The following is a 23,822-nucleotide window of genomic DNA, read 5'->3' as shown; positions in this document are numbered from 1 at the left end:
CGGGGACCCGTGAGCTCCCGGTGTCACCATCCACCGGAGTCAGGTCCCAGCAGTGAGCCACCGCAGCTCCGCCAGCTCCCTGACTTGAGCCCCCAGCTCGCTCCGGTTGGAGGCCGCTCCACGGTGCTAGGCCCTAACGACAACGGAGACCCGACAGGGAAAGGTCGGGTCCCCGTACAGGGAAGAGATTTAAAAGTTTGCCCCACCCACCCGCCCCCCCACACATACATAATTAAAAACCCACTACAAACTATACCTTCAATGGGACAAAAAAAGAAAAAAAGACAGACGGACTGCAGAGGCCGCTGCGACGTATGTCACGCCACCCACCGCCTTTACCAGTCTATCTACATGTCTACCACATGTCTTCTTTACCACTCTATCTACTTGCGCTGTTACTTCCAGGGAGCTGTGGGTTTGGTATAAATGTTGCTAAGGCTAATCACGAGTATCAGTGCGGTTAAGGTTCAGAGGGGGAGGAACAGTACCAAATACCTGGCAATGTAATAAGCCAACAAACAATCTGCAGGAGGAACTCACTGGGTGGAGCAGCATCTGTGAGGGGCTGAATTGTTGGTGTTTCAGGTCAAATCCCCACTGAGTTCTTCCAACAATTGTTTGTTTCTCTAGCTTCCAGCAACTGCAGTCTCTTGTGTCTCCAATGTAATATGCCAAGCAGTTGAAGAGAAACACTCATTCCAGTTTCCAGCCCCTGTCAGAAGGTTCTGGATTTCGATCCTGAGTGCAAAATTGTAGTTGACATTTCAGCGCAGTACTATTGAAATTGCTGTCTTTTAGATGAAATGTTAAACTGAGTTCGCAACTGCCCTCCAAAATGGATGTAAATGATCCCAAACACTATTTTGAAAGAGCACCATTATCCCTTGGGCAATGTCACTAAAACAGATGATCTGGTTTGTATTCAATATCTGTTTGTGGAATTTTGATTTGCATAAATTAGCTGCTGCAATTCCTACATTACAGCAGTGACTGGGAAATTATTTCATTGGCTATAAAGCATTTTGGGATTCACACCTGTATTTGGTATTTCTATGTGCGCTCAATAATAAAGAAATATCAGTTTGGATGAAGAGCCAAAGATGGGTATCAAAGGCTGAGGAGAGAATTTTAAAACAAAATATAGGAACGACACGTGATATTTATTCAATCCTTGTAGGAGTAAAACAACTTGTAGCAGCTCCAACTTGTGAGTTGTAACAAGGTGTATTGTAAGATACCATTTTTCATATGATTTTAAAATCCTGTTCTTGATATCATCTCCTTTGGTAAAACCTCTAATTTATATATTTAATAAGATGTATTGTTAACTTCAGAAATATCCCTCTACACAAGGTTTGCCCAGGTTCCTCAGTGGAATCCACAAGATGAAAGGAGCCCAAAGGAAAATTTCAGTTGGTGATACATTTTAAGGGAATAAAAACACAAAGTGTTGGAGTGACTCAACAGGTCAGGTAGAATCTCTGGAGAATATGGATATTTTGGGCTGGGACATTTCTTCAGACTGATTGTAATAGAGGGGAGAAAGATGAAAAAGAGGTGAGGGTGGGAGAAATCCTGACAAGTGATAGGTGGATGGATGCAGGTGAGGAAGGTTTCGACTGGCAGATGGGTAGAAAAGGCTGGAATTAAAAAGGAGACAAAAGGATGTAAAATAAGGAGAGAAGAGGAGTGAAATATGAAGCCGGAGAAAGTGATATTAATGGAAGGGGATTTGGAGAGGGGGGGGACAGGATAATGGGAGAAATGGGTGCACACCTGGATGTGTCACAGGGAAGGGGTGAGAAAAGGGTTGTCAGTTATCTAAAATTGATGAAAAGCATTCATACATAGGTTTATGAGCTATCCAAGCAGAATATGAGGTGCTGTTCTTCCAGTTTGTGTGCGGCCTCGCTCTGGAAATGAAGGGGGCCAGGGACAGAAAGGTCAGTGGGGGAATGGGAAGAGGTTAAAGTGGTTTGCAACCAGGAGGTTCTAATGCTCCTCCTATAACATCATCTACTGCATTCAGAGCTCCCCATGTGTCCTCCTTTACATCAGCGAGACCAAGCATAAACTAGGCGACCATTTTACCAAACACTTACACTCGGTCTGCCTACGTCTGCTGGATCTCCCGGTTGCTAATCATCTTAACTCCCATTCCCATACCAACCTTTCTTCACCTACCCACGTCCTCCAGTGATGCTGCTTGACCTGCTGAGTTACTCCAGCACTTTGTTTTGTTTCTGTAAACCAGCATCTGCAGATCCTTGTGTCTAGAAGTTTTAATTGGGTACACAAGGCAAAACAGTCTTTGAATGCTTTTTAGCATGTGGTTTTTGAAGACATGACGAGATAATTAAAAGCCAAAAGATTAAAGGATGCAGAGGAAGACCTTTCGAGAGGATATCTTATGAAATAAATAACTACCCCCCCCCCCCTCTCCATGGTAGTTTCAATGTAACTATAAAACATTCCACCACAACTCTTGTGTTGCAACTTCAATTCGAATTAACTAAATCCTTTGGCAATTCTAGTTATTTGATTATTTTCTCAGCTAAACAGAATTCCTGATAAAATTTCATCTGTCCTCTTGACAAACCTGACAAAACACACCATCGAATGAAAATCCACCTGAGTGAAGCTCTAGCAGTTAACGGTTCCACCTCAGAGCCACCTCTTGTTGACTGCCTTGGCGTACTTACAACCCTAGTGTGTTGGTTAGACAGGCACTGCGGATGCACCACTTGTGCACCTGCCCTGGACCTGCAGGTGATGAGTTATAATGTGGAGCAGCAAGAGAGAGTAGTCGTGCAAACTTTCTTGTGTATCTCACTTGAATTGCAAACCATTTCCAAAGGGAGGAGAACTGCAACAAATGGAAGCCTTGTAGACATAGAAACATAGAACATAGGTGCAGGAGTAGGCCATTCGGCCCTTCGAGCCTGCACCGCCATTCAATATGATCATGGCTGATCATCCAACTCAGTATCCCGTACCTGCCTTCTCTCCATACCCCCTGATCCCTTTAGCCACAAGGACCACATCTAACTCCCTCTTAAATATAGCATGATATTGTGCTGGATGTTTTTCAGTGCACTCCTTCAGGCAATGTTAGAAAAGATGGAAGGTCATGATTTTAATGGACTTAACATACATAGTTGTTCACCCATTTTGTCTGCAATATGTGTATAGGACAAGTCTAGGGGGATTCAAAATAAAATAAAATTGAATAAAATTAAAATTCCTTAATAGTCCATTTTTCAGCCCATTTGTAGTAGGAGGAAACAACTTCCATGTGAGCTGTGTCCTCTCACTTCGAATACCATCCACACTCCCATCTTGACAAAAAGCAAAAAGTCTGAAGAAGGGTTTTAGCCCGAAACGTCGCCTATTTCCTTCGCTCCATAGATGCTGCTGCCCCCGCTGAGTTTCTCCAGCATTTTTGTGTACCTTTGACAAAAAGCAATCCTGTCTTTAACAGCAGAGTTACTGGTCAAGTAGGCAATGGGAAAGAAAGAACTCCTGCATATGGAGACAGAATGCAACAAAACATTGGCTTGTTATCACAAAACAGCAAGTGGTGCCTCATCATACCTTCAACCTAGGCCCCTTCCATGACCAGAATTGGTGCTTGTCAGTTGAAGAGGTGATGGTGGCAGGCGCCAATGAAGGGGAAACTGCAACCTCACTAAAGTGCCACTTTGGTTGGGCAGTGACCGAAGAATCTCCCAACAGGAGAGAATTTCTATTAGTCATGAGTTCGGGGGGAATTAATTAAATTTAGTGGAGGAAAGATTGAAAACTAACAGTAGATAGAAACATAAAATGAGGCTATAAAAGGACAGTATCTAAGATCTGTGTGATTTGAATGCAGAATGCACAAATAAATATAGAAAATCCAATCCTAGTGGGGTGGAGTGGCTGAAGTACCAACAGCCTACACTGATGGAGCTTTCTTCTCTTTTCCAAAAATCCTTGATGCTTTGTTATCTAAATAAGGCTATATATCACATGCTGTTAATCAATTCAGAAAGGCATGATATTAAAATAGTCATTTCATATTAAAATCAAGCAGGGCAATAGATATATTTTAATAAATGTTGCCAGGGCAGCTGTCCTCACGTTTTCCTGGGAGCCATCATTGTCATTAGGTTTTAAAAGCTTTATTTGATTTTTGTCAAGATTTTAGCAACAGGATAATATATAATTAGTTACTCATAAAATCTGCTGTAAGACATTATGCTGAGCATTTCTCAGGATAAGCAGTCAGCTTGTCGATCGGCATACATCACCGCCTCTTCTCTGCTCTCCACCTCCCCGTCTCCAAATTTCTGATGTCAGTGGCGATTACCACACTCCTCAGAGATTGCAAAGGAGCTTGAAGGCTGACAGTTCTATTTAAATTATGTGGTGCAGTGTGTGTACATTGTACAAAGCCAGCATAAGAAGCCTAGACAGTATAGGCTTGCTGGTCATTGTTAACTTATAAGCTTCTGGATTTTTTGTTGAGAAGTAGTCTGCTAAATGCGAAATAAAAATGCTGGAAATATTCAGGTGAAGCAACATCTGTGGCTAGATAAGCAGACATTGTTTTAGAATGGAGACCCTTTGTGAAAAATTGAAATATTTAAAAAATTCAAATTCAGATTAGTTTGTCATATACACCAGGGTTTCAATGAAAATCCTTGTCTGCATGAAGTTTATAGAGTAAACAGTATAGATAGTAATGACAGATACAACAATAAACACCATGAAGAATGCAAAACAGAAAAAAATGGTGCAAAGCTTGTAATGCAATCTGAAGCAGTGACAACAAAATAAAGTGCAATAACAGAATAACCGAACAAGGTAGTTAGGAGAACGAGTATGTGACGGAATCTCCAGGAACGAGATGGGAAAGAGGAGCCATCTGATAGCAGTGTGGAAGAAGTTGTTAAGTCTGAATATCTGGATTTTCAAGCTCCGCCATCTCTCCCAAAAGAGAGAAAAGGACATGGCCAGGGTGGCAAGCATTCTTGATAATACTTCCAGCCTTGCTAATGCAAAGCACCATGAAGATGGACTGGATCCCGATCCGCGGATCCACAGAAGCCACGGGTCCCGATTGTGTCAGCCCTAGGGTACTCCAGGCGTGTACCAGCCAGCTGTGCGGAGTACTCCAGCATATCTTCAACCTGAGCCTGGAGAGGGTTCTTGTGATGTGGAAGATATCCTGCTGGTTCCTGTACCAAAGAGGAAGTGGCCCAACTCCTCCAATGACTACAGACCAGTAGCGCTGACTACACACATCATGAAGTCGCTGGAGTGGTTGGTGCTCACTCACCTGCGACCCAACCTGGTTAAACCCTACCTGGACCCCCTGCAGTTCGCTTACCAAACAAAGATAGGGTTTGAGGACGCCATCATCCGGTGAGCCATCGTGCTCACCTGGAAGTATCGTGAGAGTCATGTTTATTTACTTCCCCAGTGCTTTTATCACCATCCGGCTGGCACTGCTAGGCAGCAAACTGGCAAAGATGTGGGTGGATGCTCCATTGGTGTCCTGGATCAGGATACCAATGGAGAATCCTGCAGAGGTTTTCAGATGATCCTGCAATTGTGGGCTGCATCAGTGAGGGGAGGGAAGCTGAATACAGAGGTGTAGTTAACAACTTTGTTGAGTGTTGTGTTCTGAATCACCTGCAGCTCAACACATACAAGACTAAGAGGTTGGTGGTGGACTTTAGGAGGATAGGAACACCCCTGTCCCCTGTCTTCATCAATGGTGTGGATGTGCAGTTTACCAGGGAGTACAAATACCTTGGAGTGTAACTGAACAGTAAACTGGACTGGTCCCAATCCTTTCCGCTCGTCACCTTAATTTCATGTTCCATGTATTTTGTATTTTTATGACTGTCGGCAGATCAATTTCCCTCCTGGGATAAATAAAGTTCTATTGTATCGTATGGAAAGAAGTGGTGAGCCTGTGATAGGCTGGGCTGTGTTCACAACTCTATGCAGGTTCACATTGTCAAGAGTCGTTGCCATACCAGGCTGAGATGCAGCTTGTCAGAATACTTTCTAAAGTGCAGCTCTAGAAGTTCAAGCAAATCCTTGTGAACACGCCAAATGTTCGTAGATGCCTAAGGAAGTAAATATGCTGCAGTGGTTTCTTGATTACCATAGCAGTGTGAAGGGAAAAGATTAAGTTATTATTAGTTTTTAACTAAGTACATAGCCAGGAAAGAGAAGTAGAATTCTTTTTTTAATGATGAGCTTGCATAAAACAGTTTAAAAAAATCATCTTCTCATCGTTTAGCTGATGAACGTGCAACTAAACAACTTAATCAGCTTTGCTTTCAGTCAATGACACAAACAATCTCTATAAAAGCATCATCCAGATTGGACCCGGCTACATTCTCTGGGATTTTTTCAAAGAACAACATCAGAACTGAAATCCAGGAAGAGTGACGTGAAGTTTGAGCGAAGTCCGCGCGTTACGTACAACGTCGAGACGCTGCGCACGCCCGTCAAGGCGGTGCGTACGGCCTCAATGCGGCTGCGGGCCAGCAGGCCGTTGCCGCGCGGAATTTTTGAACACGGTCAGTTTTTCGGAGCCCCGCGCGATTTCAGGACCAGCTCCACACAACTCCATACGGCTCCGGCGATCGAAGTGGGACCGGCCCCACGAGGCCGTACGGCTCAAGCGACCACGTTAGGTCTCGCTTGCCGCATGCAGTCGCATGCTCGTGGGACAGGCCCTTACCACACTGACTCTGCTCATCATTCCTCAATGCCTCACTGTCTCAGCCGGGTTATACGTACATAGTTGTAGAGCAGGGCATAAATACATAGCCTCTTGATTACAAAATGAGATCCTTGTTGATCATTAACCTGGGGAAACCACACCTCATTATCAGTATATCCCTTTATGAAGGCCTTTAGTGAGATGTTGGAAAGTCCCAATTTTATTCTTGATGTACTTCAAATTATGCTTCACTGCTTTACACTTTCAATGCTATTGTATTGTAACATCAAGTATAATAGTACTCACTATATTTAATTTTATTCTTTCCTCTTTCCCCATGGTATGAAGATTTCTGTTTCTGCGAACCTGTCACCTAGGAAGTCCTTGTATCGCACTCTCTCAGATGAAAGTATATGCAGTAACCGCCGAGGATCTTCATACAACAGCTCCCGAAGCTCAATGCTTGAACAAGCACTGCCAAATGACATCTTATTCAGCACCACCCCACCGTATCACTACACCCTACCCCCACGTGCCTCACTCAGCCCCTCTGCCTCTGGCCTACGAAGTAAGTAAATAACAGTAAGGGTTTTGTTTTCTGCCTTATCACAGATCATGCCATCTAAAATAGAGCTTTACAATCTCCAGTAATGCTGAATTCCCACTGGTGAATGTGAAATTGTTACAACCTGTGCCTGATCTAAACTTATTGCAACCATTACAAGGAAGCTACTATCACAAGGAAGCTGCAAATCAGTAGGTGGATAATCAACTTACTTAAATACCTACCTGAGTCAGGCTTGCAGCACTGACCTGGGTTGTTCCCGATTAAGTCTCCTATCGGTATTGTTGAATGGGCACTGTGAATGCCTGCTTCATCTCGACTGGCTCACAAACGACACCTGTGACTGAAAACAGTCCACTTGTGCGTGACACCTGTCCAATGTTCTCAGTGTATCAACGCACCTCACCCATGAGGGATTGAGAAATAAAGGCATCACATTTGTGATCCATGCTGTGCATGTGTTCAATACCAGTATGTGACCATGCTGTGTGCAGAAACATGACATTACTGTCCAATAACCAGTTGCATGATGGTTTATGACATTGAAAGCCCCGAGCTACCCAAGTGCATGCACAAAACCTAGTGCTCTATTGTGTTTCTACTGTCTTCTAAACTGCTAGTTGCCCTGAGACTAACCTAGTTATAAATTAGCATGCTCATTCATATTCTGAATCATTTGTAGCCAAGGAGAAAAGCAATTACATTACTTTCAATCTATTTTGGAATCTCTTTTCACATTTTTCCAAATGGTGAAAATATCCTATTACCACCAATAAATTCTGTGAAACTGGTTGACACTGGAGTTGAGAAAGTATCTTTGTCTTCAGACCCCGACTCTCTTTGTTAGGAAGACAGTAAAATATTCCCCATCTTTGCATCTAACGAGTGAACAGCTGAAATGCACGTCAAACTAACTTCTGTCAGCTTGACAATCCTCTTTTTTCCCTGCCCACCAACTGGGCACACATGAATGAAGCCATGCTGGTTTTACCTGCATTGTCGTGGCAAGGAATATTAGTGATCTCTCTTTTTTCTCTTTCTGATTATCTGTGTAAGTGGCTGGTCTATGTCCATGTGGGAAACCAACATTAACCATGTTACTTGAGAAATCTGCGCAATGCCTTCTAAGTGAAGGGTGGATCTGGCCATTCGGGGTAGTAGAGTGTTGAATAGTATTTTGGAGACTCAAGTGGCTGATTGGCTACTCCTGCTCCTGTTATGTTTTATATCAGCAGAGTTATGTCATGTTGAGATTCATTGGACAGGGTAGATTTTTTTACTGACAAAACAATCTGGACTTTGGTTACAATAATGAATTAAAAATGAGCAATGACATTCCCTGAAGCATACAACAAACCTAGTTTCAGTCGTCTACTGTTCTGTGAAAGTGGTGCAGAGAACGGCTTCAGTTCCAAGGACACAGTTCATTGGAGAGAATCTGCCATCTGTCACAAATGACCTGGACAACGCATGCCTAAAACAAAAAGCAGAACATAGTGGTCATAGATTTTTGAGAATTTAAGAATAGAAATTGTTAACGTGTGTTATAATGTGCCACATTTTTTCTCCTTTCCCTTTGCAGCTGAGTTCTGGTTTTCTGATGGATCTCTTGTGGATAAATCAAGGTTCACTGATCCTGGCTTGATGCCTCTTCCTGATACCGCTTCTGGCTTAGACTGGTCAAACCTTGTAGATGCTGCACGAGCTTTTGAAGGTAAGAAAGAAAAGTTATTTGTGCACCTATCAGTGGATCTGATAGGTCTTTAATTTGGTCCCTAGGTAGTTACCATAGTTGCCTAAATAGATTTACCACTTCGTAAATTGTAGTGTATAAGAAGTAGTTGCGTCCACTTGGAAAACATGCAAAATCAGATTAGAAGGCACCATTTGGGTTTTGTGAAAAATTATTCTGTTTCCAAGAATATAAACATAAATCTACTTCTACTGCAAATTTTTACCATATCACAGCTTTTAAATTAGGAGGATTGTCTTGGAACATAGGAACCACTGTTACAAACTGGTTTCAAATGCAAAGTAATTGGAAGGATTTTCTAATGTAGATGCAATTGCACAGAACAGATCTTTCAGCCCAGCTGTCTTTCTCCTACACAGAAAACAGAATCTTTATTTCATTCAAGCTCATCGCCAGTTTCCGATAACCATATAAACAATGCTTTCATGTGGTTGCAAGTTTCTTATCCTCACCTTTCTCTGGCTAAAGAGGTTTCTCGTGCTTATATTTAATTTTATTGATAGCTACCTTATATTTAAGATGGGTCTTAATAGACTCGGCTTGTACTCGCTAGAATTTAGAAGATTGAGGGGGGATCTTATAGAAACTCACAAAATTCTTAAGGGGTTGGACAGGCTAGATGCAGGAAGATTGTTCCCGATGTTGGGGAAGTCCAGGACAAGGGGTCACAGCTTAAGGATAAAGGGGAAATCCTTTAGGACCGAGATGAGAAAAACATTTTTCACACCGAGAGTGGTGAATCTCTGGAACTCTCTGCCGCAGAAGGTAGTTGAGGCCAGTTCATTGGCTATATTTAAGAGGGAGTTAGATGTGGCCCTTGTGGCTAAAGGGATCAGGGGGTATGGAGAGAAGGCAGGTACAGGATACTGAGTTGGATGATCAGCCATGATCATATTGAATGGCGGTGCAGGCTCGAAGGGCCGAATGGCCTACTCCTGCACCTATTTTCTATGTTTCAATGGCCAGTCAGAAGTGGAAATATTTTCCCCATATATTCCCTATCAATTAAACCTTTTTCATTGACTTAACGACCTCTCTCGGAGCATCTGTGAACATTTTGAGTACAGCAAGGCATAATCTGTCCAAACCTTTCCAGTAACTGTTGTCGAGGTCGCAGTAGCATTCTTGTGACTCTATCTTGCCTCCATTTCTTCAATCCATATTCATAATCTAAAGTGAAGAACCATTCTTCAAGGGTGGTGTCGACTTCGCGACTGTGTTGCAGAGCATTTGTGCTGTGTCCATAATGGCCATTTTGAGCTTTCGGTTGTTTCCCACACTGACCTGGCTCCATGGCCTTCTCCAATGCCGCAGTGAGACCATAAGCACACTAGAACAACAAACTGTCATATTCTGCCTGGGTAGTCTACTATCCAAGGGTATGAACATTGAATGTTCCAGTTTCAGATAACCCACACCCCCTGTGTTCCTTTCCCACTCCCCTAAATCCACCTAAGTTCTCTCACATTCACCTTTTCCATTCTTCCCCCACTCCCATTACACTCTGCCACACGGTTTCATTTGTCCTTATTCAACAAAACCTATCCATATAAATTTATTTTTCCTCAAACTCTCTCACATTTCCTCTCTCCACCATCTGATTACAGCTGCCCATCATCCCTCTCATATCTGGTTCCATTTATCACCTTCCAACCTCTCTCTACCTCTCCCCTCCCATCTCTCCAATGTTCTTCTTTATCCATTTCCACCTATCACCCATCAGCCTCTGTCTCTCAATTTAACCCCCTCCCTTATCTGGTTCCATCAGCCCACCTTCTCTCTCCCCCCCCCCCCCCCCCCCCTCCACACCTCACTTGGTTCCACTCATCACCTACCAGCCCCTATTTTACCCCTCCCTCTATTTCTATATACAGGCGACCCCCGTATTATGGGGAGATGTTGTTCCTTGGAAACGATCTGTTTGCGATTTTCTGTAATACAAAGCCATGTTGTATGTATGAGAAAAAATATTGTGTTTATGAGTGTGAATTTTATTTGTGAATTCTGTAAGAACGAATTTCCGTTCCCCAAACAGCTGTAATGCGCAGGTCCCCTGTACTGGCTGTCCTCTGTCTACACTCTCAGCACTAATGCAGGGTCTCACCGGAAACATTGACTCATCCTGCACCACCACCAATGCTGCTTGACTCACTGAGTTCCTTTATGCACCTGCATCCTTTTATTCCTTTATCCATTTTAGGCTCTTGTTCGTAGATCATGTCTTTCCCACCAGAATGCATCGCTTCGCACCTAATAGTGCAATCAGTTTGTTAAGCCATCTGGAGAAATGCATCTCTTTCATCATTTCTTAGTGGAGTTGCCAACTCTGAATTAATGTATTCCTGGAGGCATCATCATTAACCTCAGGCCCCACACACTCATGCATTGTTTATCCACCTCAATATTTTTATATTTGAAAAAATATTTCAAGAAAATGATGAAAAAGATTATCCCCCTGATTTCCTTGCTAGGTTGCTTGCAGCGGTGCCCAGGAGATAATTTGCAAATTCCTGGAGAATCCAGTGTAATGCTGTATCTGTCAAGTATGTTTCTGGTTGGATCAGTGAAGGATTTGATCTGTGCAGTGATTATACATTGCACACTGATTATGTACTGTTCAGTGATTTTCCCGTGCTCACTTCATGAAGAGGCTATACATTGGGGCTTTCTGAAAGGAGGACCCTTAAATAGGATAGTTAGTTTAAATGAAATTAATCATTAAAATATGAATTCAGTAATACTTTCCAAGGGGGCTGCTGCAAAATGATTGAAAGAATATTTCCAAATGTGGTGGCGTGGGAAATGCATGGTGTCAGGTTTACTTCTGTTAATGGCGATCTTGCCAAGAAGCCAGGAGGTTGTAGGCACTCGTTCCACTCGAGAGACTCGCACTCAAAAATCAATACCAACGTAGGCTCCATTGCAGAATAATAGTAAACTGTGTTGTCAAACGCACAGTCACTTAGATGAGATGTTAAATCAAAACACCAACTGCTCTCTCAGCTGGATATAAACGATTGCATGACACCATTTTCGAGGAAGTGCAGGGAGATATCTCAGATTTCTGGTCAATGCTTATCCCTCAACCCTCCCTCATCGTTAAAAGATAGGATATCTGCTTTTGATCATTTTGCTCTCTGTGTGGCCTTGGTGTACCCAGTAGTGGCTGTACTTAAATTGTCTTCATTGGCCACAGAGTGCTTTTGAGGTGTTCAGAGGTTATGAAAAGCAGTGGATGATTTCTGTTTTCCATGTGTATTACTGGGTATATTCAGAATGCTAATTCAGATCACATAATGCTTGACTACATGCAGTCTAGGGTTGTCCTTTCATTGTTGCCATGGATTAGTCACAAGCTGCAGCTTATTTCATTGCACACAATTGGGGGGAAAAGCTTAAGTGAGCAGCTTTTACAGTGATATGCCTTGGTGGATTTCTATCCACCTTGGATCTGCTTGTTAAAAATACACAAAAGCAAAATTGGTACTATCAAAAAGTTTTGCATTGTAAGGGTCAATGGTCAGGCGAATATTATAATAGACTTTAAAAGTAAAAAATATCTGACTATTTGCAGGCAAATAAATGAGATTTAGACCATGGCAATGGAATAACTGGTTGCAGGTTTGCTATTTCTTAACACTACTTTTACTTTTTTTAATTTAATTGCAACTTCTTCCAGATCTTTCAATGGTGAAATGGTCAAAAGGTGTGACGGTACGTTTTAAAGCACTGTACTTTCCATCCATTACCTTTCGAAAGATCATGGTTTTTATTATGTAGCCCAATTTCTGCTCTTGCAACAGTATTGGTTGTGTTTAAACTAACAGCCTTCTGACACTAAAGCACAACTGCTTGGCCAAGAATTCACTTTTTCATCTGAATTTTAAGCTTGGCCAAAATAGAAAAGGAGCTCCATTTGTCTTTCCAGCTTCATTGGAGAGCGAGATTTCCATGTCTGCAGTTATTGCTCCTAACTGTGACTTATTAAATGTCTAGTTGCTGGACATCCCCCTTCCAGTAATAGAAACTCTGCCTGAGCCCAGCAATTCAAGTGGCACTGCAATGCACATCAACAGTCACACTGCTGATGAAAATTGCAAGTCAGCTTCTGAGGACAAGTCCAGAACTATGGTCATGCGATTCTTGACTGTTTCCTGACTTTCAGACCGATTTCACATGGCTGCAGGACTAGGCAGAGACAAACAATGGTGTCATTCACAAATCTGCAAGCACGGCATGAAGTGCTCTTGCCTTTAGTTCTGGTCTTTTGATTGTTGAACACTTTGATTCAATGTGGGATGCACACAATGAGGGTCAATCCAGAGAATGTAGGGATGAGAACTGTCCTGGAGACACTGGAATTGTGTCTGGCTATGCGGCCATCTGACACTACCATAGTTCTGCAGAGAACTCCACGCTGCCTGAACGACTGTCCAAACACAGATCTCAGAACCTGCAAAATCCTCACGTGCCCACCATGACCTCAAATAGGGAAGCGCCCATGAAACTATATCAAGCAATGTTTGTCAGTAAGGGACAGAAAGAGAACGGGTACAGGATCAAGTACAGCTTGTATCATGGCACACAAATGAAAAAAAGCTGAAGTTAACTTCAGTGCATTCCTATAGATTTGTACCCACCTTGGATCTGCACGTAAAAACTAATCATGAGCAAAATTGATACCATCAAAAAGCTTGGAACTGTGAGGGTAGTTGTCAGGTAAACATCATAATAGATCAGTTTAAAAAATATACTTCCCACAAAGCTGTCTGTCTCTCACAAACAATTCATGACTGGCCCAGACTGACCACAGAGACTATAGGCATCTATTAATCAATGCCAGGTTACCCGTGGAATAGCATTATAAAATCAGATAGCAGCCTTCACATGACAGAGCGTTTCAACTCCAGCTGTCAACATTGTAACCACCTCCAATAGTGTCCCGAGATGGACACTTGGCTACATCTACCAGTTAACACCTGGATTCAAAACCTAGACATGCTACTGTAATTCTGCAAGTCTGGTCCCCTTGTGGTCTAACTAATGGAATCTGATCAGGTGTTGCTATTTGAGAGGAAAGCCTTTCCATGTGTACAGCCTCAAGGATATAACTAGCCAATTCTCTCCAAAGATCCTATAACAAGCAAGATAGATCACTCGACGAAAAATACGTAGTACGGTCATGGGCAGATTCATGGGTAATTTTCAGCCCCATTTCCGTAACCGCTTCCATTCCCGCACCAAAGATCCCATAGCGGAGCAAAGATAACAGTGCGGAGATGGAAGCCGGTTACAGAAAAATCCTCGTAAAAATATAAGTTCTTCGGTAAAAATCTTCTCATTTTCAGAATTATAATTTATTAACACAAACTGTTCCCCTGCAACGTCGATTACACTGCAAGTCGGGTTGGGTTGGGTCGGGTTGGGTTACTGAAATGAATGGAAAAAAAGGTCCACGTTCCGCTCCGTTGCGTACTACATGTCAGCCCATTGCATTTAGAAGGAGTGGTCTATCTTGCTCCACTGTAGGATCTTTGATTCTCTCAGTGCACCTAACTCCATTTATCAGGCAACCTGTGCACGTGTATTTCATCTATTAATCTTATGGTCCTGAATCATCATTACCATTGCAGTTCCACACTTAAGCAAATTCTCAGATGGATTTTGTACTTCAGTTGAAGCGGCAAAGGATCCATTTGAAGAATTTGGACAAACCAACGACTGAGTATCACCTAGGATGCGCTGAAGTGGTTAATAACCTCATTTACAATTCCCCTAATTAAGAACCATTCCATGTCCACAGGTGGCAAGACCAAAACTATATTCTGGTTTGGGCAGAGATATAGGATTAGTGCCTACAAAGTGGTTACATGCTGCGTTGATTTCAAGGGTGGTCACCATCACATCATTTCTGAAATGTCGCTTTCATGTTTCTGTTTGAGCTGACATCAACATGATCTGAAGCTGTCCTGGCATTGCCTTGGTAATTATTGGTAAGCACAGGGAACATCGTTGTCAAGAGACTGCATAATTTTGCAAGTAGACCGAGGGAGGAGTAACTGGACTTGAGCCAATTAACTTGTCTGGGAAATGTTCCACATTGTCAGTGTTTTAGCATCCCAAGAATAACTTGCTTGGAAGTTCTGCCAGTTCTACGACTGTGCAGATACCAAATCCTCGGCTGTATCCTGTGAACTCAGTCATAACTCTTTTTGAAGCAATAAAAACTCAGTCATAACTCTTTAAACCAAAATAAAAGCTGCAGATTCAGAAAATAATCAATAATAACTGCTGGAACGTAGTGGTCATGTAAATGGAAGGAAAAACAAAGACGATGTTTCACATTTATGATTTTTCATCAGAAGTAAGAAAAGTTGGAAATTAAACATATTTAAAGATGCAGAGCGGGGGAGGGTAGATAGTATAATGGAAATGTCAGATGTGGTTGAGACCAGGTGAGATTGAATGATTCCAGTAGCGGTGTGATGCTGGCTGAGAGAGGGTGATGAAGGCTTGTTAATCACAGATGATCTGTATAGAGGTGTAAATCGAAGGAAGTGAAGAGAACAGAGGAAGAAAACAAAATTGGGGCTGTATGGCAGAAAACACTGCAGTTACTGGAAATCAGAAATATATAGGCTGTGGGCCGAGCATTGTAACTTTCATAGAAACATAGAAAATAGGTGCAGGAGGAGGCCATTCGGCACTTCGAGCCAGCACCGCCATTCATTGTGATCATGGCTGATCGCCCCCTATCAATAACCCGTGCCTGCCTTCTCCCCATACCCCTTGACTCCACTAGCCCCTAGAGCTCTATCAAACTCTCTCTAAAATCCATCCAGTGTCTTGGCCTCCACTGCTCTCTCTTGGCCTCCACTGCCCTTGTGACCCATGTCTGGTATCTACTTGAAATTTGGCACAGATTTAGATAGAATATCAATGAGGTGAAATTCATAACTCGTCAATGCCAAAAGTTGCACATTAATTAATTAAGCTAATTAGAAAATTAGATTGAAAAAGTAAGCGCCATCTAGTGCTCAATGCTCATAATATTCTATGGGGAGCCTAATTCTGTGCTGCAGTCGATTTAAACCATATATTATTATACCATATATATATATATACGTGAATATGACTGGAGTTGCATATAATTATCCATATCTCTATAATTATAAACCTCTGATATTGGAAGTGTGTGGGTGTGTGTAATCACACCTGCTCGGAAAAATGCGCCCTAACATATTCCTGTAGAGTTTTGGTGGCATATTTTGGGAATTTTAAAGACACTGAGCAGTCTGGGTATGTCACGGCCTGGTATCAGAAGGCATGACACTGATTTGTAAAAGCCAATGAGAGATAGATGTTTTTGCCTTTTACATAAAAATAGCATCAGCCCCTCCAGAAACCCTGTCCCTACTTCACCTTGTCTTTTCAATCTGATAGATAAAATAGTTCTCTCTCTCTCTCTGGTCAGACAAATGTCCATTTTCATGGCACCTTTCATGCCCTAAGACCATCCCAGATCAAATCACAATCAATGAACTACTTTTGACATGTGGTCACTGTTGTTAGTAGGCAACAGTGGCAGCCAATTTATAGACAAAGGTTCCACGATCAATTGAGACGATTAACAGTTTATCTGTATTTTAATTGCATTAAATGAGAATTAATTGCTGTACAGGAACTCCCCTCCTCTTTAAAATTGCAGTGGGATCTTGCATCCATCAAATGGGTTAAAGCTTCAGTTTATGATCTCAACCAAGTGATGTTACTGTAATTTAGTTTAGTTTCTTATTGTCACATATACTGAGATACAGTGAAAGGTTTTTATTTGTGTACTGTAAAAGACTGTGCACGAATACAATCAAGCCGTCCACAGTGCAAAGATAAAGGGTACAATATTTAGAGCAAATTTGTAACATTGAAGTCCGATAAAGTTGATTAAAGACATTTCAAAAGTCTCCAATGAGGTTGATAGGAGTGGGATTTGACATTATTCAGTCTGAAAGCTTTGATGGTTTTCTACAATTGTGGTGTGCCACAGATCAGAGATCATTGGTTAAACCCCCATCTGTATGGAAACGTTTCTTCTTATCTCCATCCTGAAGTCATATTTTGAGAGTGTGATCCCTAGTTCTAGAGAATCTGGATCCAGGGAAATATCTTCACTGATTCTGCCTTGTCAAGCATTGAGAACTTTGCATGTTTCAAGGAAATCACCTCATTTTAAACTTGGAAGTATAGGGTCATGATATCTCATGACCTCATTTCTTCTGCCCACATGTGAGCAATATCCCTGCTTATCCATGTACCTATCCAAAGCCTCTTAAACACCACTGCCATATCTGCCTCCACCGCCACCTCCTCCAGTGTGTTTCAGCACCACCACCATCCATGGGTTTAAAAAAAACATGTCCCGCACATCTCCTTTAAACTTTGCTCCTCCCACCTTAAAGCTATGTACTCTAGTTTTTGACATTTCCACCCAGGTTCTGACCATCTACACCATTTATGACTATCTACACCATCTATGACTATCTACACTATATGTGTCTCTCATCATTTTATGTACTTCTAACAGGTCTCTCAACCTCTGAAACTCCCGAGAAAACAATCCAAGTGATTCCGACCTCACCTTATAGCTAATACCTTCCAATCCGAGCATCTTTTGGTAAACCTCTTCTGTCCCCTCTCTAAAATCTCCATATCATTCCTGTACTGGACAACCCGATCTGCGTAGTTGCTTACATAATAAAACTTAAAGCTGGGAGGCCGAAGAAGAAACTTGGACAGGTTCAGCATAAATAATAAGCTATATTTCAGCTGCTCAGTGACTCACTCTAAGGCCCACAGTGTGATGCCTTTTTGAGCGATTGTGTTGTCTCGGTGAAATCATTGGAGTGGTGAAATCATTGGACAAAGTCAGCATGGATTTATGAAAGGTAAATTATGTCTGACGAATCTTATAGAATTTTTCGAGGATGTAACTAGTAGAGTGGATAAGGGAGAACCAGTGGATGTGTTATATCTGGACTTTCAGAAGGCTTTCGATAAGGTCCCACATAAGAGATTAGTATACAAACTTAAAGCACACAGCATTGGGGGTTCAGTATTGATGTGGATAGAGAATGGCTGGCAGACAGGAAGCAAAGAGTAGGAGTAAACGGGTCCTTTTCACAATGGCAGGCAGTGACTAGTGGGGTATCGCAAGGCTCAGTGCTGGGACCCCAGCTATTTACATAATGTATTAATGATTTGGACGAGGGAATTGAATGCAACCTCCAAGTTTGCGGATGACACGAAGCTGGGGGGCATTGTTAGCTGTGAGGAGGATGCTAGGAGGCTGCACGGTGACTTGGATAGGCTGGGTGAGTGGGCAAATCTATGGCAGATGCAGTATAATGTGGATAAATGTGAGGTTATCCACTTTGATGGCAAAAATAGGAAAGTAGACTATTATCTCAATGGTGGCCGATTAGGAAAAGGGGAGATGCAGCGAGACCTGGGTGTCATGGTACACCATTCATTGAAAGTAGGCATGCAGGTGCAGCAGGCAGTGAAGAAAGCGAATGGTATGTTAGCATTCATAGCAAAAGGATTTGAGTATAGGAGCAGGGAGATTCTACTGCAGTTGTACAGGGTCTTGGTGAGGCCACACCTGGAGTATTGCGTACAGTTTTGGTCTCCTAATCTGAGGAAAGACATTCTTGCCATAGAGGGAGTACAGAGAAGGTTCACCAGACTGATTCCTGGGATGTCAGGACTTTCATATGAGGAAAGACTGGAAGACTCAGCTTGTACTCACAAGAATTTATAAGATTGAGGGGGGGTCTTATACAAACATACAAAATTCTTAAGGGGTTGGACAGGCTAGATGCAGGAAGATTGTTCCCGATGTTGGGGAAGTCCAGAACAAGGGGTCACAGTTTAAGGATAAGGGGGAAATCTTTTAGGACTGTATGAGAAAAACATTATTCACACAGAGAGTGGTGAATCTCTGGAATTCTCCGCCACAGAAGGTAGTTGAGGCCAGTTCATTGGCTATATTTAAGAGGGAGTTAGATGTGGCCCTTGTGGCTAAAGGGATCAGGGGGTATAGAGAGTAGGCAGGTACAGGATACTGAGTTGGATGATCAGCCATGATCATATTGAATGGGGGTGCAGGCTTGAAGGGCCGAATGGCCTACTCCTGCTCCTATTTTCAAATTGCTCAAATTAAGTATTAGTTATTAAATTGTATTGACGTCATGGATGAATATATTAACTATGTAGTTTGGAGGGATTTTAAGCTTTTACTGAATATCAAAGCAAATCAGATTCTGTGTAAAACAATCCACTTTGCTCAAATATCGAAAATAACCTTTAGCTAGCAAACTAACTTTTAAACTAGTTTATTTAACAGTGGGAACTCCTGTGGGTCAACGAATTGCCGTAGAGAATTATTTTGACCTTTTGTCCCTTATTTGGGAGTGGGAAAGTTGGCAACACTAGATGCATATGTCTGATGGAGTTGTTGTATTGATAAAGTGATGGCTGCCTTTTGTTGATTTGACAACTAGTTACTTCATTTGTTTTAGTTCCATCATGTTGTGTCAAAAATAATCTATTGTAATCCCTATTTAACTCTGAATAAGCTGCTCACATTCCATTGTCAAACATGGTTTCCCAGGATATGACTTTTGACCCATCTGGTATTCCATTCATGAAGCTATATTTTCATGTTATTGTTCAATCACTTTGCTGTATATTCTCTTTCCCTTACAGTATCAAAGGCAATGATGAGCCTGGAAATCAAATCCTGTTGTAAACAAAAATAATTCTGGATAAATTTAGCAAATTCCATCTAGTGCAGCACATAAGTTGTGTGTTGATTCTAGAGCCCCTCCACATTTGTTATATTTCTCTGAAGAAGTCCCCATATTTTTTCGACAAAACGTCCTGTAGTAATCTGTTCCTGTCAATCAATGGAGGAATTATATTTATGCATAAATATCAAAATGCTTTTGTATTTGTTGGATGTTTTGGGGTCAAATGGGTTTTTGTTTACCATGCACTAATCCACAATTGACTTTGAATATATAATCTTTTACTGTGTGATATAAAAAGATGGCTATCTAATTCCAATTGATCTACAGGCTTCCACTATGACAGAGCCATTGCCCATTTACTGCCATTTGAAAAAGAAAATCACATATTTGGCATATTTGCTGCACTAGTTTGGAGGAGTGGGGGTACCCAGGGGTGGATGAAACCAAGATGAAAACAATAGATAAGATAGTGAGCAGACACATCAAAGAGAATATTGATAATCTATTGATGGCAGTGAGGTGTGGCCAGGGAAACTGGAGTAGGGAGGTGAAAGAAAAAACAACTGCAGGAGTCAAAATGCATGTTGGGTCAAGACTGGATGGACTTGGACAAGTGGCAGCATTGTTGCATTACAGCACCAGAGACCAGGGTTGTAAATTGTAATTTGTCCCGAGTGCATGTAGGTGCTCTGGTTTCCTCCCATACCAATTTGTCCCGAGTGTGTAGGATAGTGTTAGTGTACGGGGTGAACACTAGTCGGCGCAGACTCGGTGGGCCAAAGGCACTGTATCTGTACAGACTAAAGTGCAGGAGTTGGTGGTACGGAGGGATCTGTGAGTCCATTAATTAAAAAAGGACTGAATTTTGTGTAATCAATGTAGGCCAGCAGTGCTGCTTTATGACTCCATATTCAACATAACAGCCTTATGGATCAAAGCTTTAGACATGGACCCAATGAGAGATCTCAGGTTCAAGGCTCAACTGGTTGATAGAAACAGAAACATAGAAATTAGGTGCAGGAGTAGGCCATTCGGCCCTTTGAGCCTGCACCGCCATTCAATATGATCATGGTTGATCATCCAACTCAGTATCCCGTACCTACCTTCTCTCCATACCCTCTGATCCCCTTAGCCACAAGGACCACATCTATCTCCCTCTTAAATATAGCCAATGAACTGGCCTCAACTACCCTCTGTGGCAGAGAGTTCCAGAGATTCACCACTCTCTGTGTGAAAAAAGTTCTCCTCATCTCGGTTTTAAAGGATTTCCCCCTTACCCTTAAGCTGTGGCCCCTTGTCCTGGATGTTTCAGAGCAGGACGGAGCAGGGGGAGATGAGCCATTACATTTATCACTTTCAGGTGAATGTGAAAGATGCACAATTCAAAGAAGTGAGAAGTTCTGAGTCCTGAGGAATATTGCTCCCTCAACCAATAAAACTAAAGTGAATTAACTGATGTGGCTCCAAGGATGTGTGGTGCGCAATTTATCTACAATAATTGGAACAATAACTGATATTTGGAAAAAACTATGAATAGGAAGTGTTTGGAAGAACACAGGACAAGTACAGCCAAATGACACTAGCCAAAATGCCAACTTAGTCGGCATGGACAAGGTGGGTCGAAGGGCGTATTTCTGTGCTGTACTGTTCTAATGATTCTGACGCTATTCAGAGCAGTAGTGACGGGTGAGTGTAGCTGATGCAGGGCAAGATGCAGAATGTATAATTTTGGATAAAAGTTTGTGCTATGTGAAGTTCCGGTGGATGCTTAAGATGGAGCTCAGGTGCCTGAGGTCTGTAGGAGGCAGCTTTGGGGGGAGTGAAGGACTGAAGAAAGGAGCATGCAAGGTCTGAGCAGAATGTGGGAACAGCATCAGCAGGTCCTTGACAACACTAGCTGTGAGGTGACGAGAGGGAGAGTGGGATGTCAGTGTGAAGACGGAGGAGGAGGTGGAGAAACTGTAGGAGGAAACGTGGGAAGAGTGAGACCCTAGAGGTGTGAGTATGAAATCCGTGAGGAGACTGCAGGAGCGTGAGCAGGAATTCGGAGAGAGACTGCAGGAGGTGTGTGGAGACAGGGAAGGAATTTCATCATCAGTGATAAGCATGTAAGAGGTTAAAAACACAAATACAAATTTATCATATGAGCCACAATTGTCAGAGCCAGTAGAAGAATTCTGGTCGATTCATATTGAGGTGAATTTTGATAGTTTGCTTTGGGCTAAATTGCTGAATGATTTGATTTGCAGTTTGAGAGAGAGAAGGTTAAATCAGAAGTGTCAGTGTTGCAGCTGAACAAAGGGGATGATGAAGGCATGAGAGAGGAGCTGGCCAAGGTCGACTGGAAAAGGATCCTAGCAGGAATGACGGTGGAGCAACAATGGCAGAATTTCTGAGCATAATCCAGAAGATGCAGGATTATTTCATTCCAAAGAGGAAGAAAGATTTTCAGGGGAGTAGGAGGCAACCGTTACTGACAAGAGAAGTTAGGAATGGAATAAAACTAAAAGAAAACGTGTATAACATAGCAAAGAGTATTGGAGGGTAGCTAATGTTATCCCACTTTTCAAGAAAAGAGCGAGAGAGGAAATGGGGAATTATAGACCAGTTAGCCTGACATCGGTGGTGAAGAAGATGCTGAAGTCGATTGTTAAATGGCGCATTTGGATAGCAGTAAAAGGATTGGTCCAAGTCAGCATGGATTTATGATGGGGGAATCCTGCTTGACTAATCTTCGGGAATTTTTTGAGGATGCGACAAGTAAAATGTGTAAGGTACTGAAATGGATAGAAAATTGGTTGGCAGACAGGAAACAAAGAGTAGGGATTAACGGGTCCCTTTCACAATGGCAGGCAGTGATTAGTGGGGTACCGCAAGACACGGTGCTGGGACTGCAGCTATTTACAATATACATCAATGATTTAGATGAAGTGATTAAGAGTAACATTAGCAAATTTGCAGACGACACAAATCAGGGCGGCAGTGTGAACTGTGAAGAGGATGCTATGAGCATGCAGGGTGACGGACAAATTGGATGAGTGGGAAAATGCATGGCAGATGCAGTTTAATGTGGATAAATGTGAGGTTATCCATTTTGGTGGCAAGAACAGAAAGGCAGATTATTAACTGAATGGTGGCTTGTTAGGAAAAGGGGAAGTACAATGTGTTCTGGGTGTCCTTGTTCATCAGTCACTGAAAGTAAGCATGCAAGTACAGCAGGCAATGAAGAAAGCTAATGGCATGTTGGCCTTCATAACATGAGGAGTTCAGTATAGGAGCAAAGAGGTCCTTCTACAGTTGTACAGGGCCCTAGTGAACAACACCTGGAGTATTGTGTGCAGTTTTGGTCTCCAAATTTGAGGAAGGACATTCGTGTTATTGAGGGAGTGCAGCGTAGGTTCGCGAGGTTACTTCCCGGGATGGCGGGACTGTCATACGTTGAAAGAATGTAACCACTGGAATTTAGAAAGGATGGGAGGGAGTCTTATTGAAACATATAAGATTATTAAGGGATTGGACACACTAGAGGCGGGAAACATGTTTCCAATGTTGGGGGAGTCCAGAACCAGGGGCTACAGTTTAAGAATAAGGGGTAGGCCATTTAGAGCGGAGATGAGGAAAAACGTTTTCACCCAGAGAGCTCACCCAGATCTGTGGAATTCTCTGGCTCAGAAGGCAGTGGAGGCCAATTCTCTGGATGCTTTCAAGAGAGAGTTAGATAGAGCTCTTAAAGATAATGGAGTTAATGGATATGGGGAGAGGGCAGGATTGTGGATGATCAGCCATGATCACAGTGAATGGCGATGCTGGCTCGAAGGGCCGAATGACCTACTCCTGCACCTATTGTCTATTGACCACAGAAGGTAACAAAAAGGGCAATAAGGGGTGAAAAGATTAAGTACGAGGGTAAGCTGGCGAAGAATATAAAGAAGGATAGGAAAAGCTTCTTTAGGTATGTTAAGAGAAAAA

General features: G+C 42.4%; 1 protein-coding gene across 1 annotated transcript in view; it reads left to right on the top strand.

Moving 5' to 3' along the window:
- The window catches only part of LOC129697005 (signal-induced proliferation-associated 1-like protein 2), a 437,405-nt gene that overhangs the window by 387,523 nt on the left and 26,060 nt on the right, over positions 1 to 23,822 (top strand). The window contains exons 19-20 of the mRNA XM_055635187.1: positions 7,076 to 7,295; positions 8,875 to 9,006. Of these exons, the coding sequence (XP_055491162.1) occupies positions 7,076 to 7,295; positions 8,875 to 9,006 (352 nt within the window). The remainder of the gene's footprint in view (positions 1 to 7,075; positions 7,296 to 8,874; positions 9,007 to 23,822) is intronic.

This window comes from Leucoraja erinacea, chromosome 5, assembly GCF_028641065.1.
Source record: "Leucoraja erinacea ecotype New England chromosome 5, Leri_hhj_1, whole genome shotgun sequence".
Classification (NCBI taxonomy): Eukaryota; Metazoa; Chordata; class Chondrichthyes; order Rajiformes; family Rajidae; genus Leucoraja; species Leucoraja erinaceus.
Note: the sequence above shows the minus strand (reverse complement) of the source record. Positions and strands in the feature narration are given on the sequence as shown.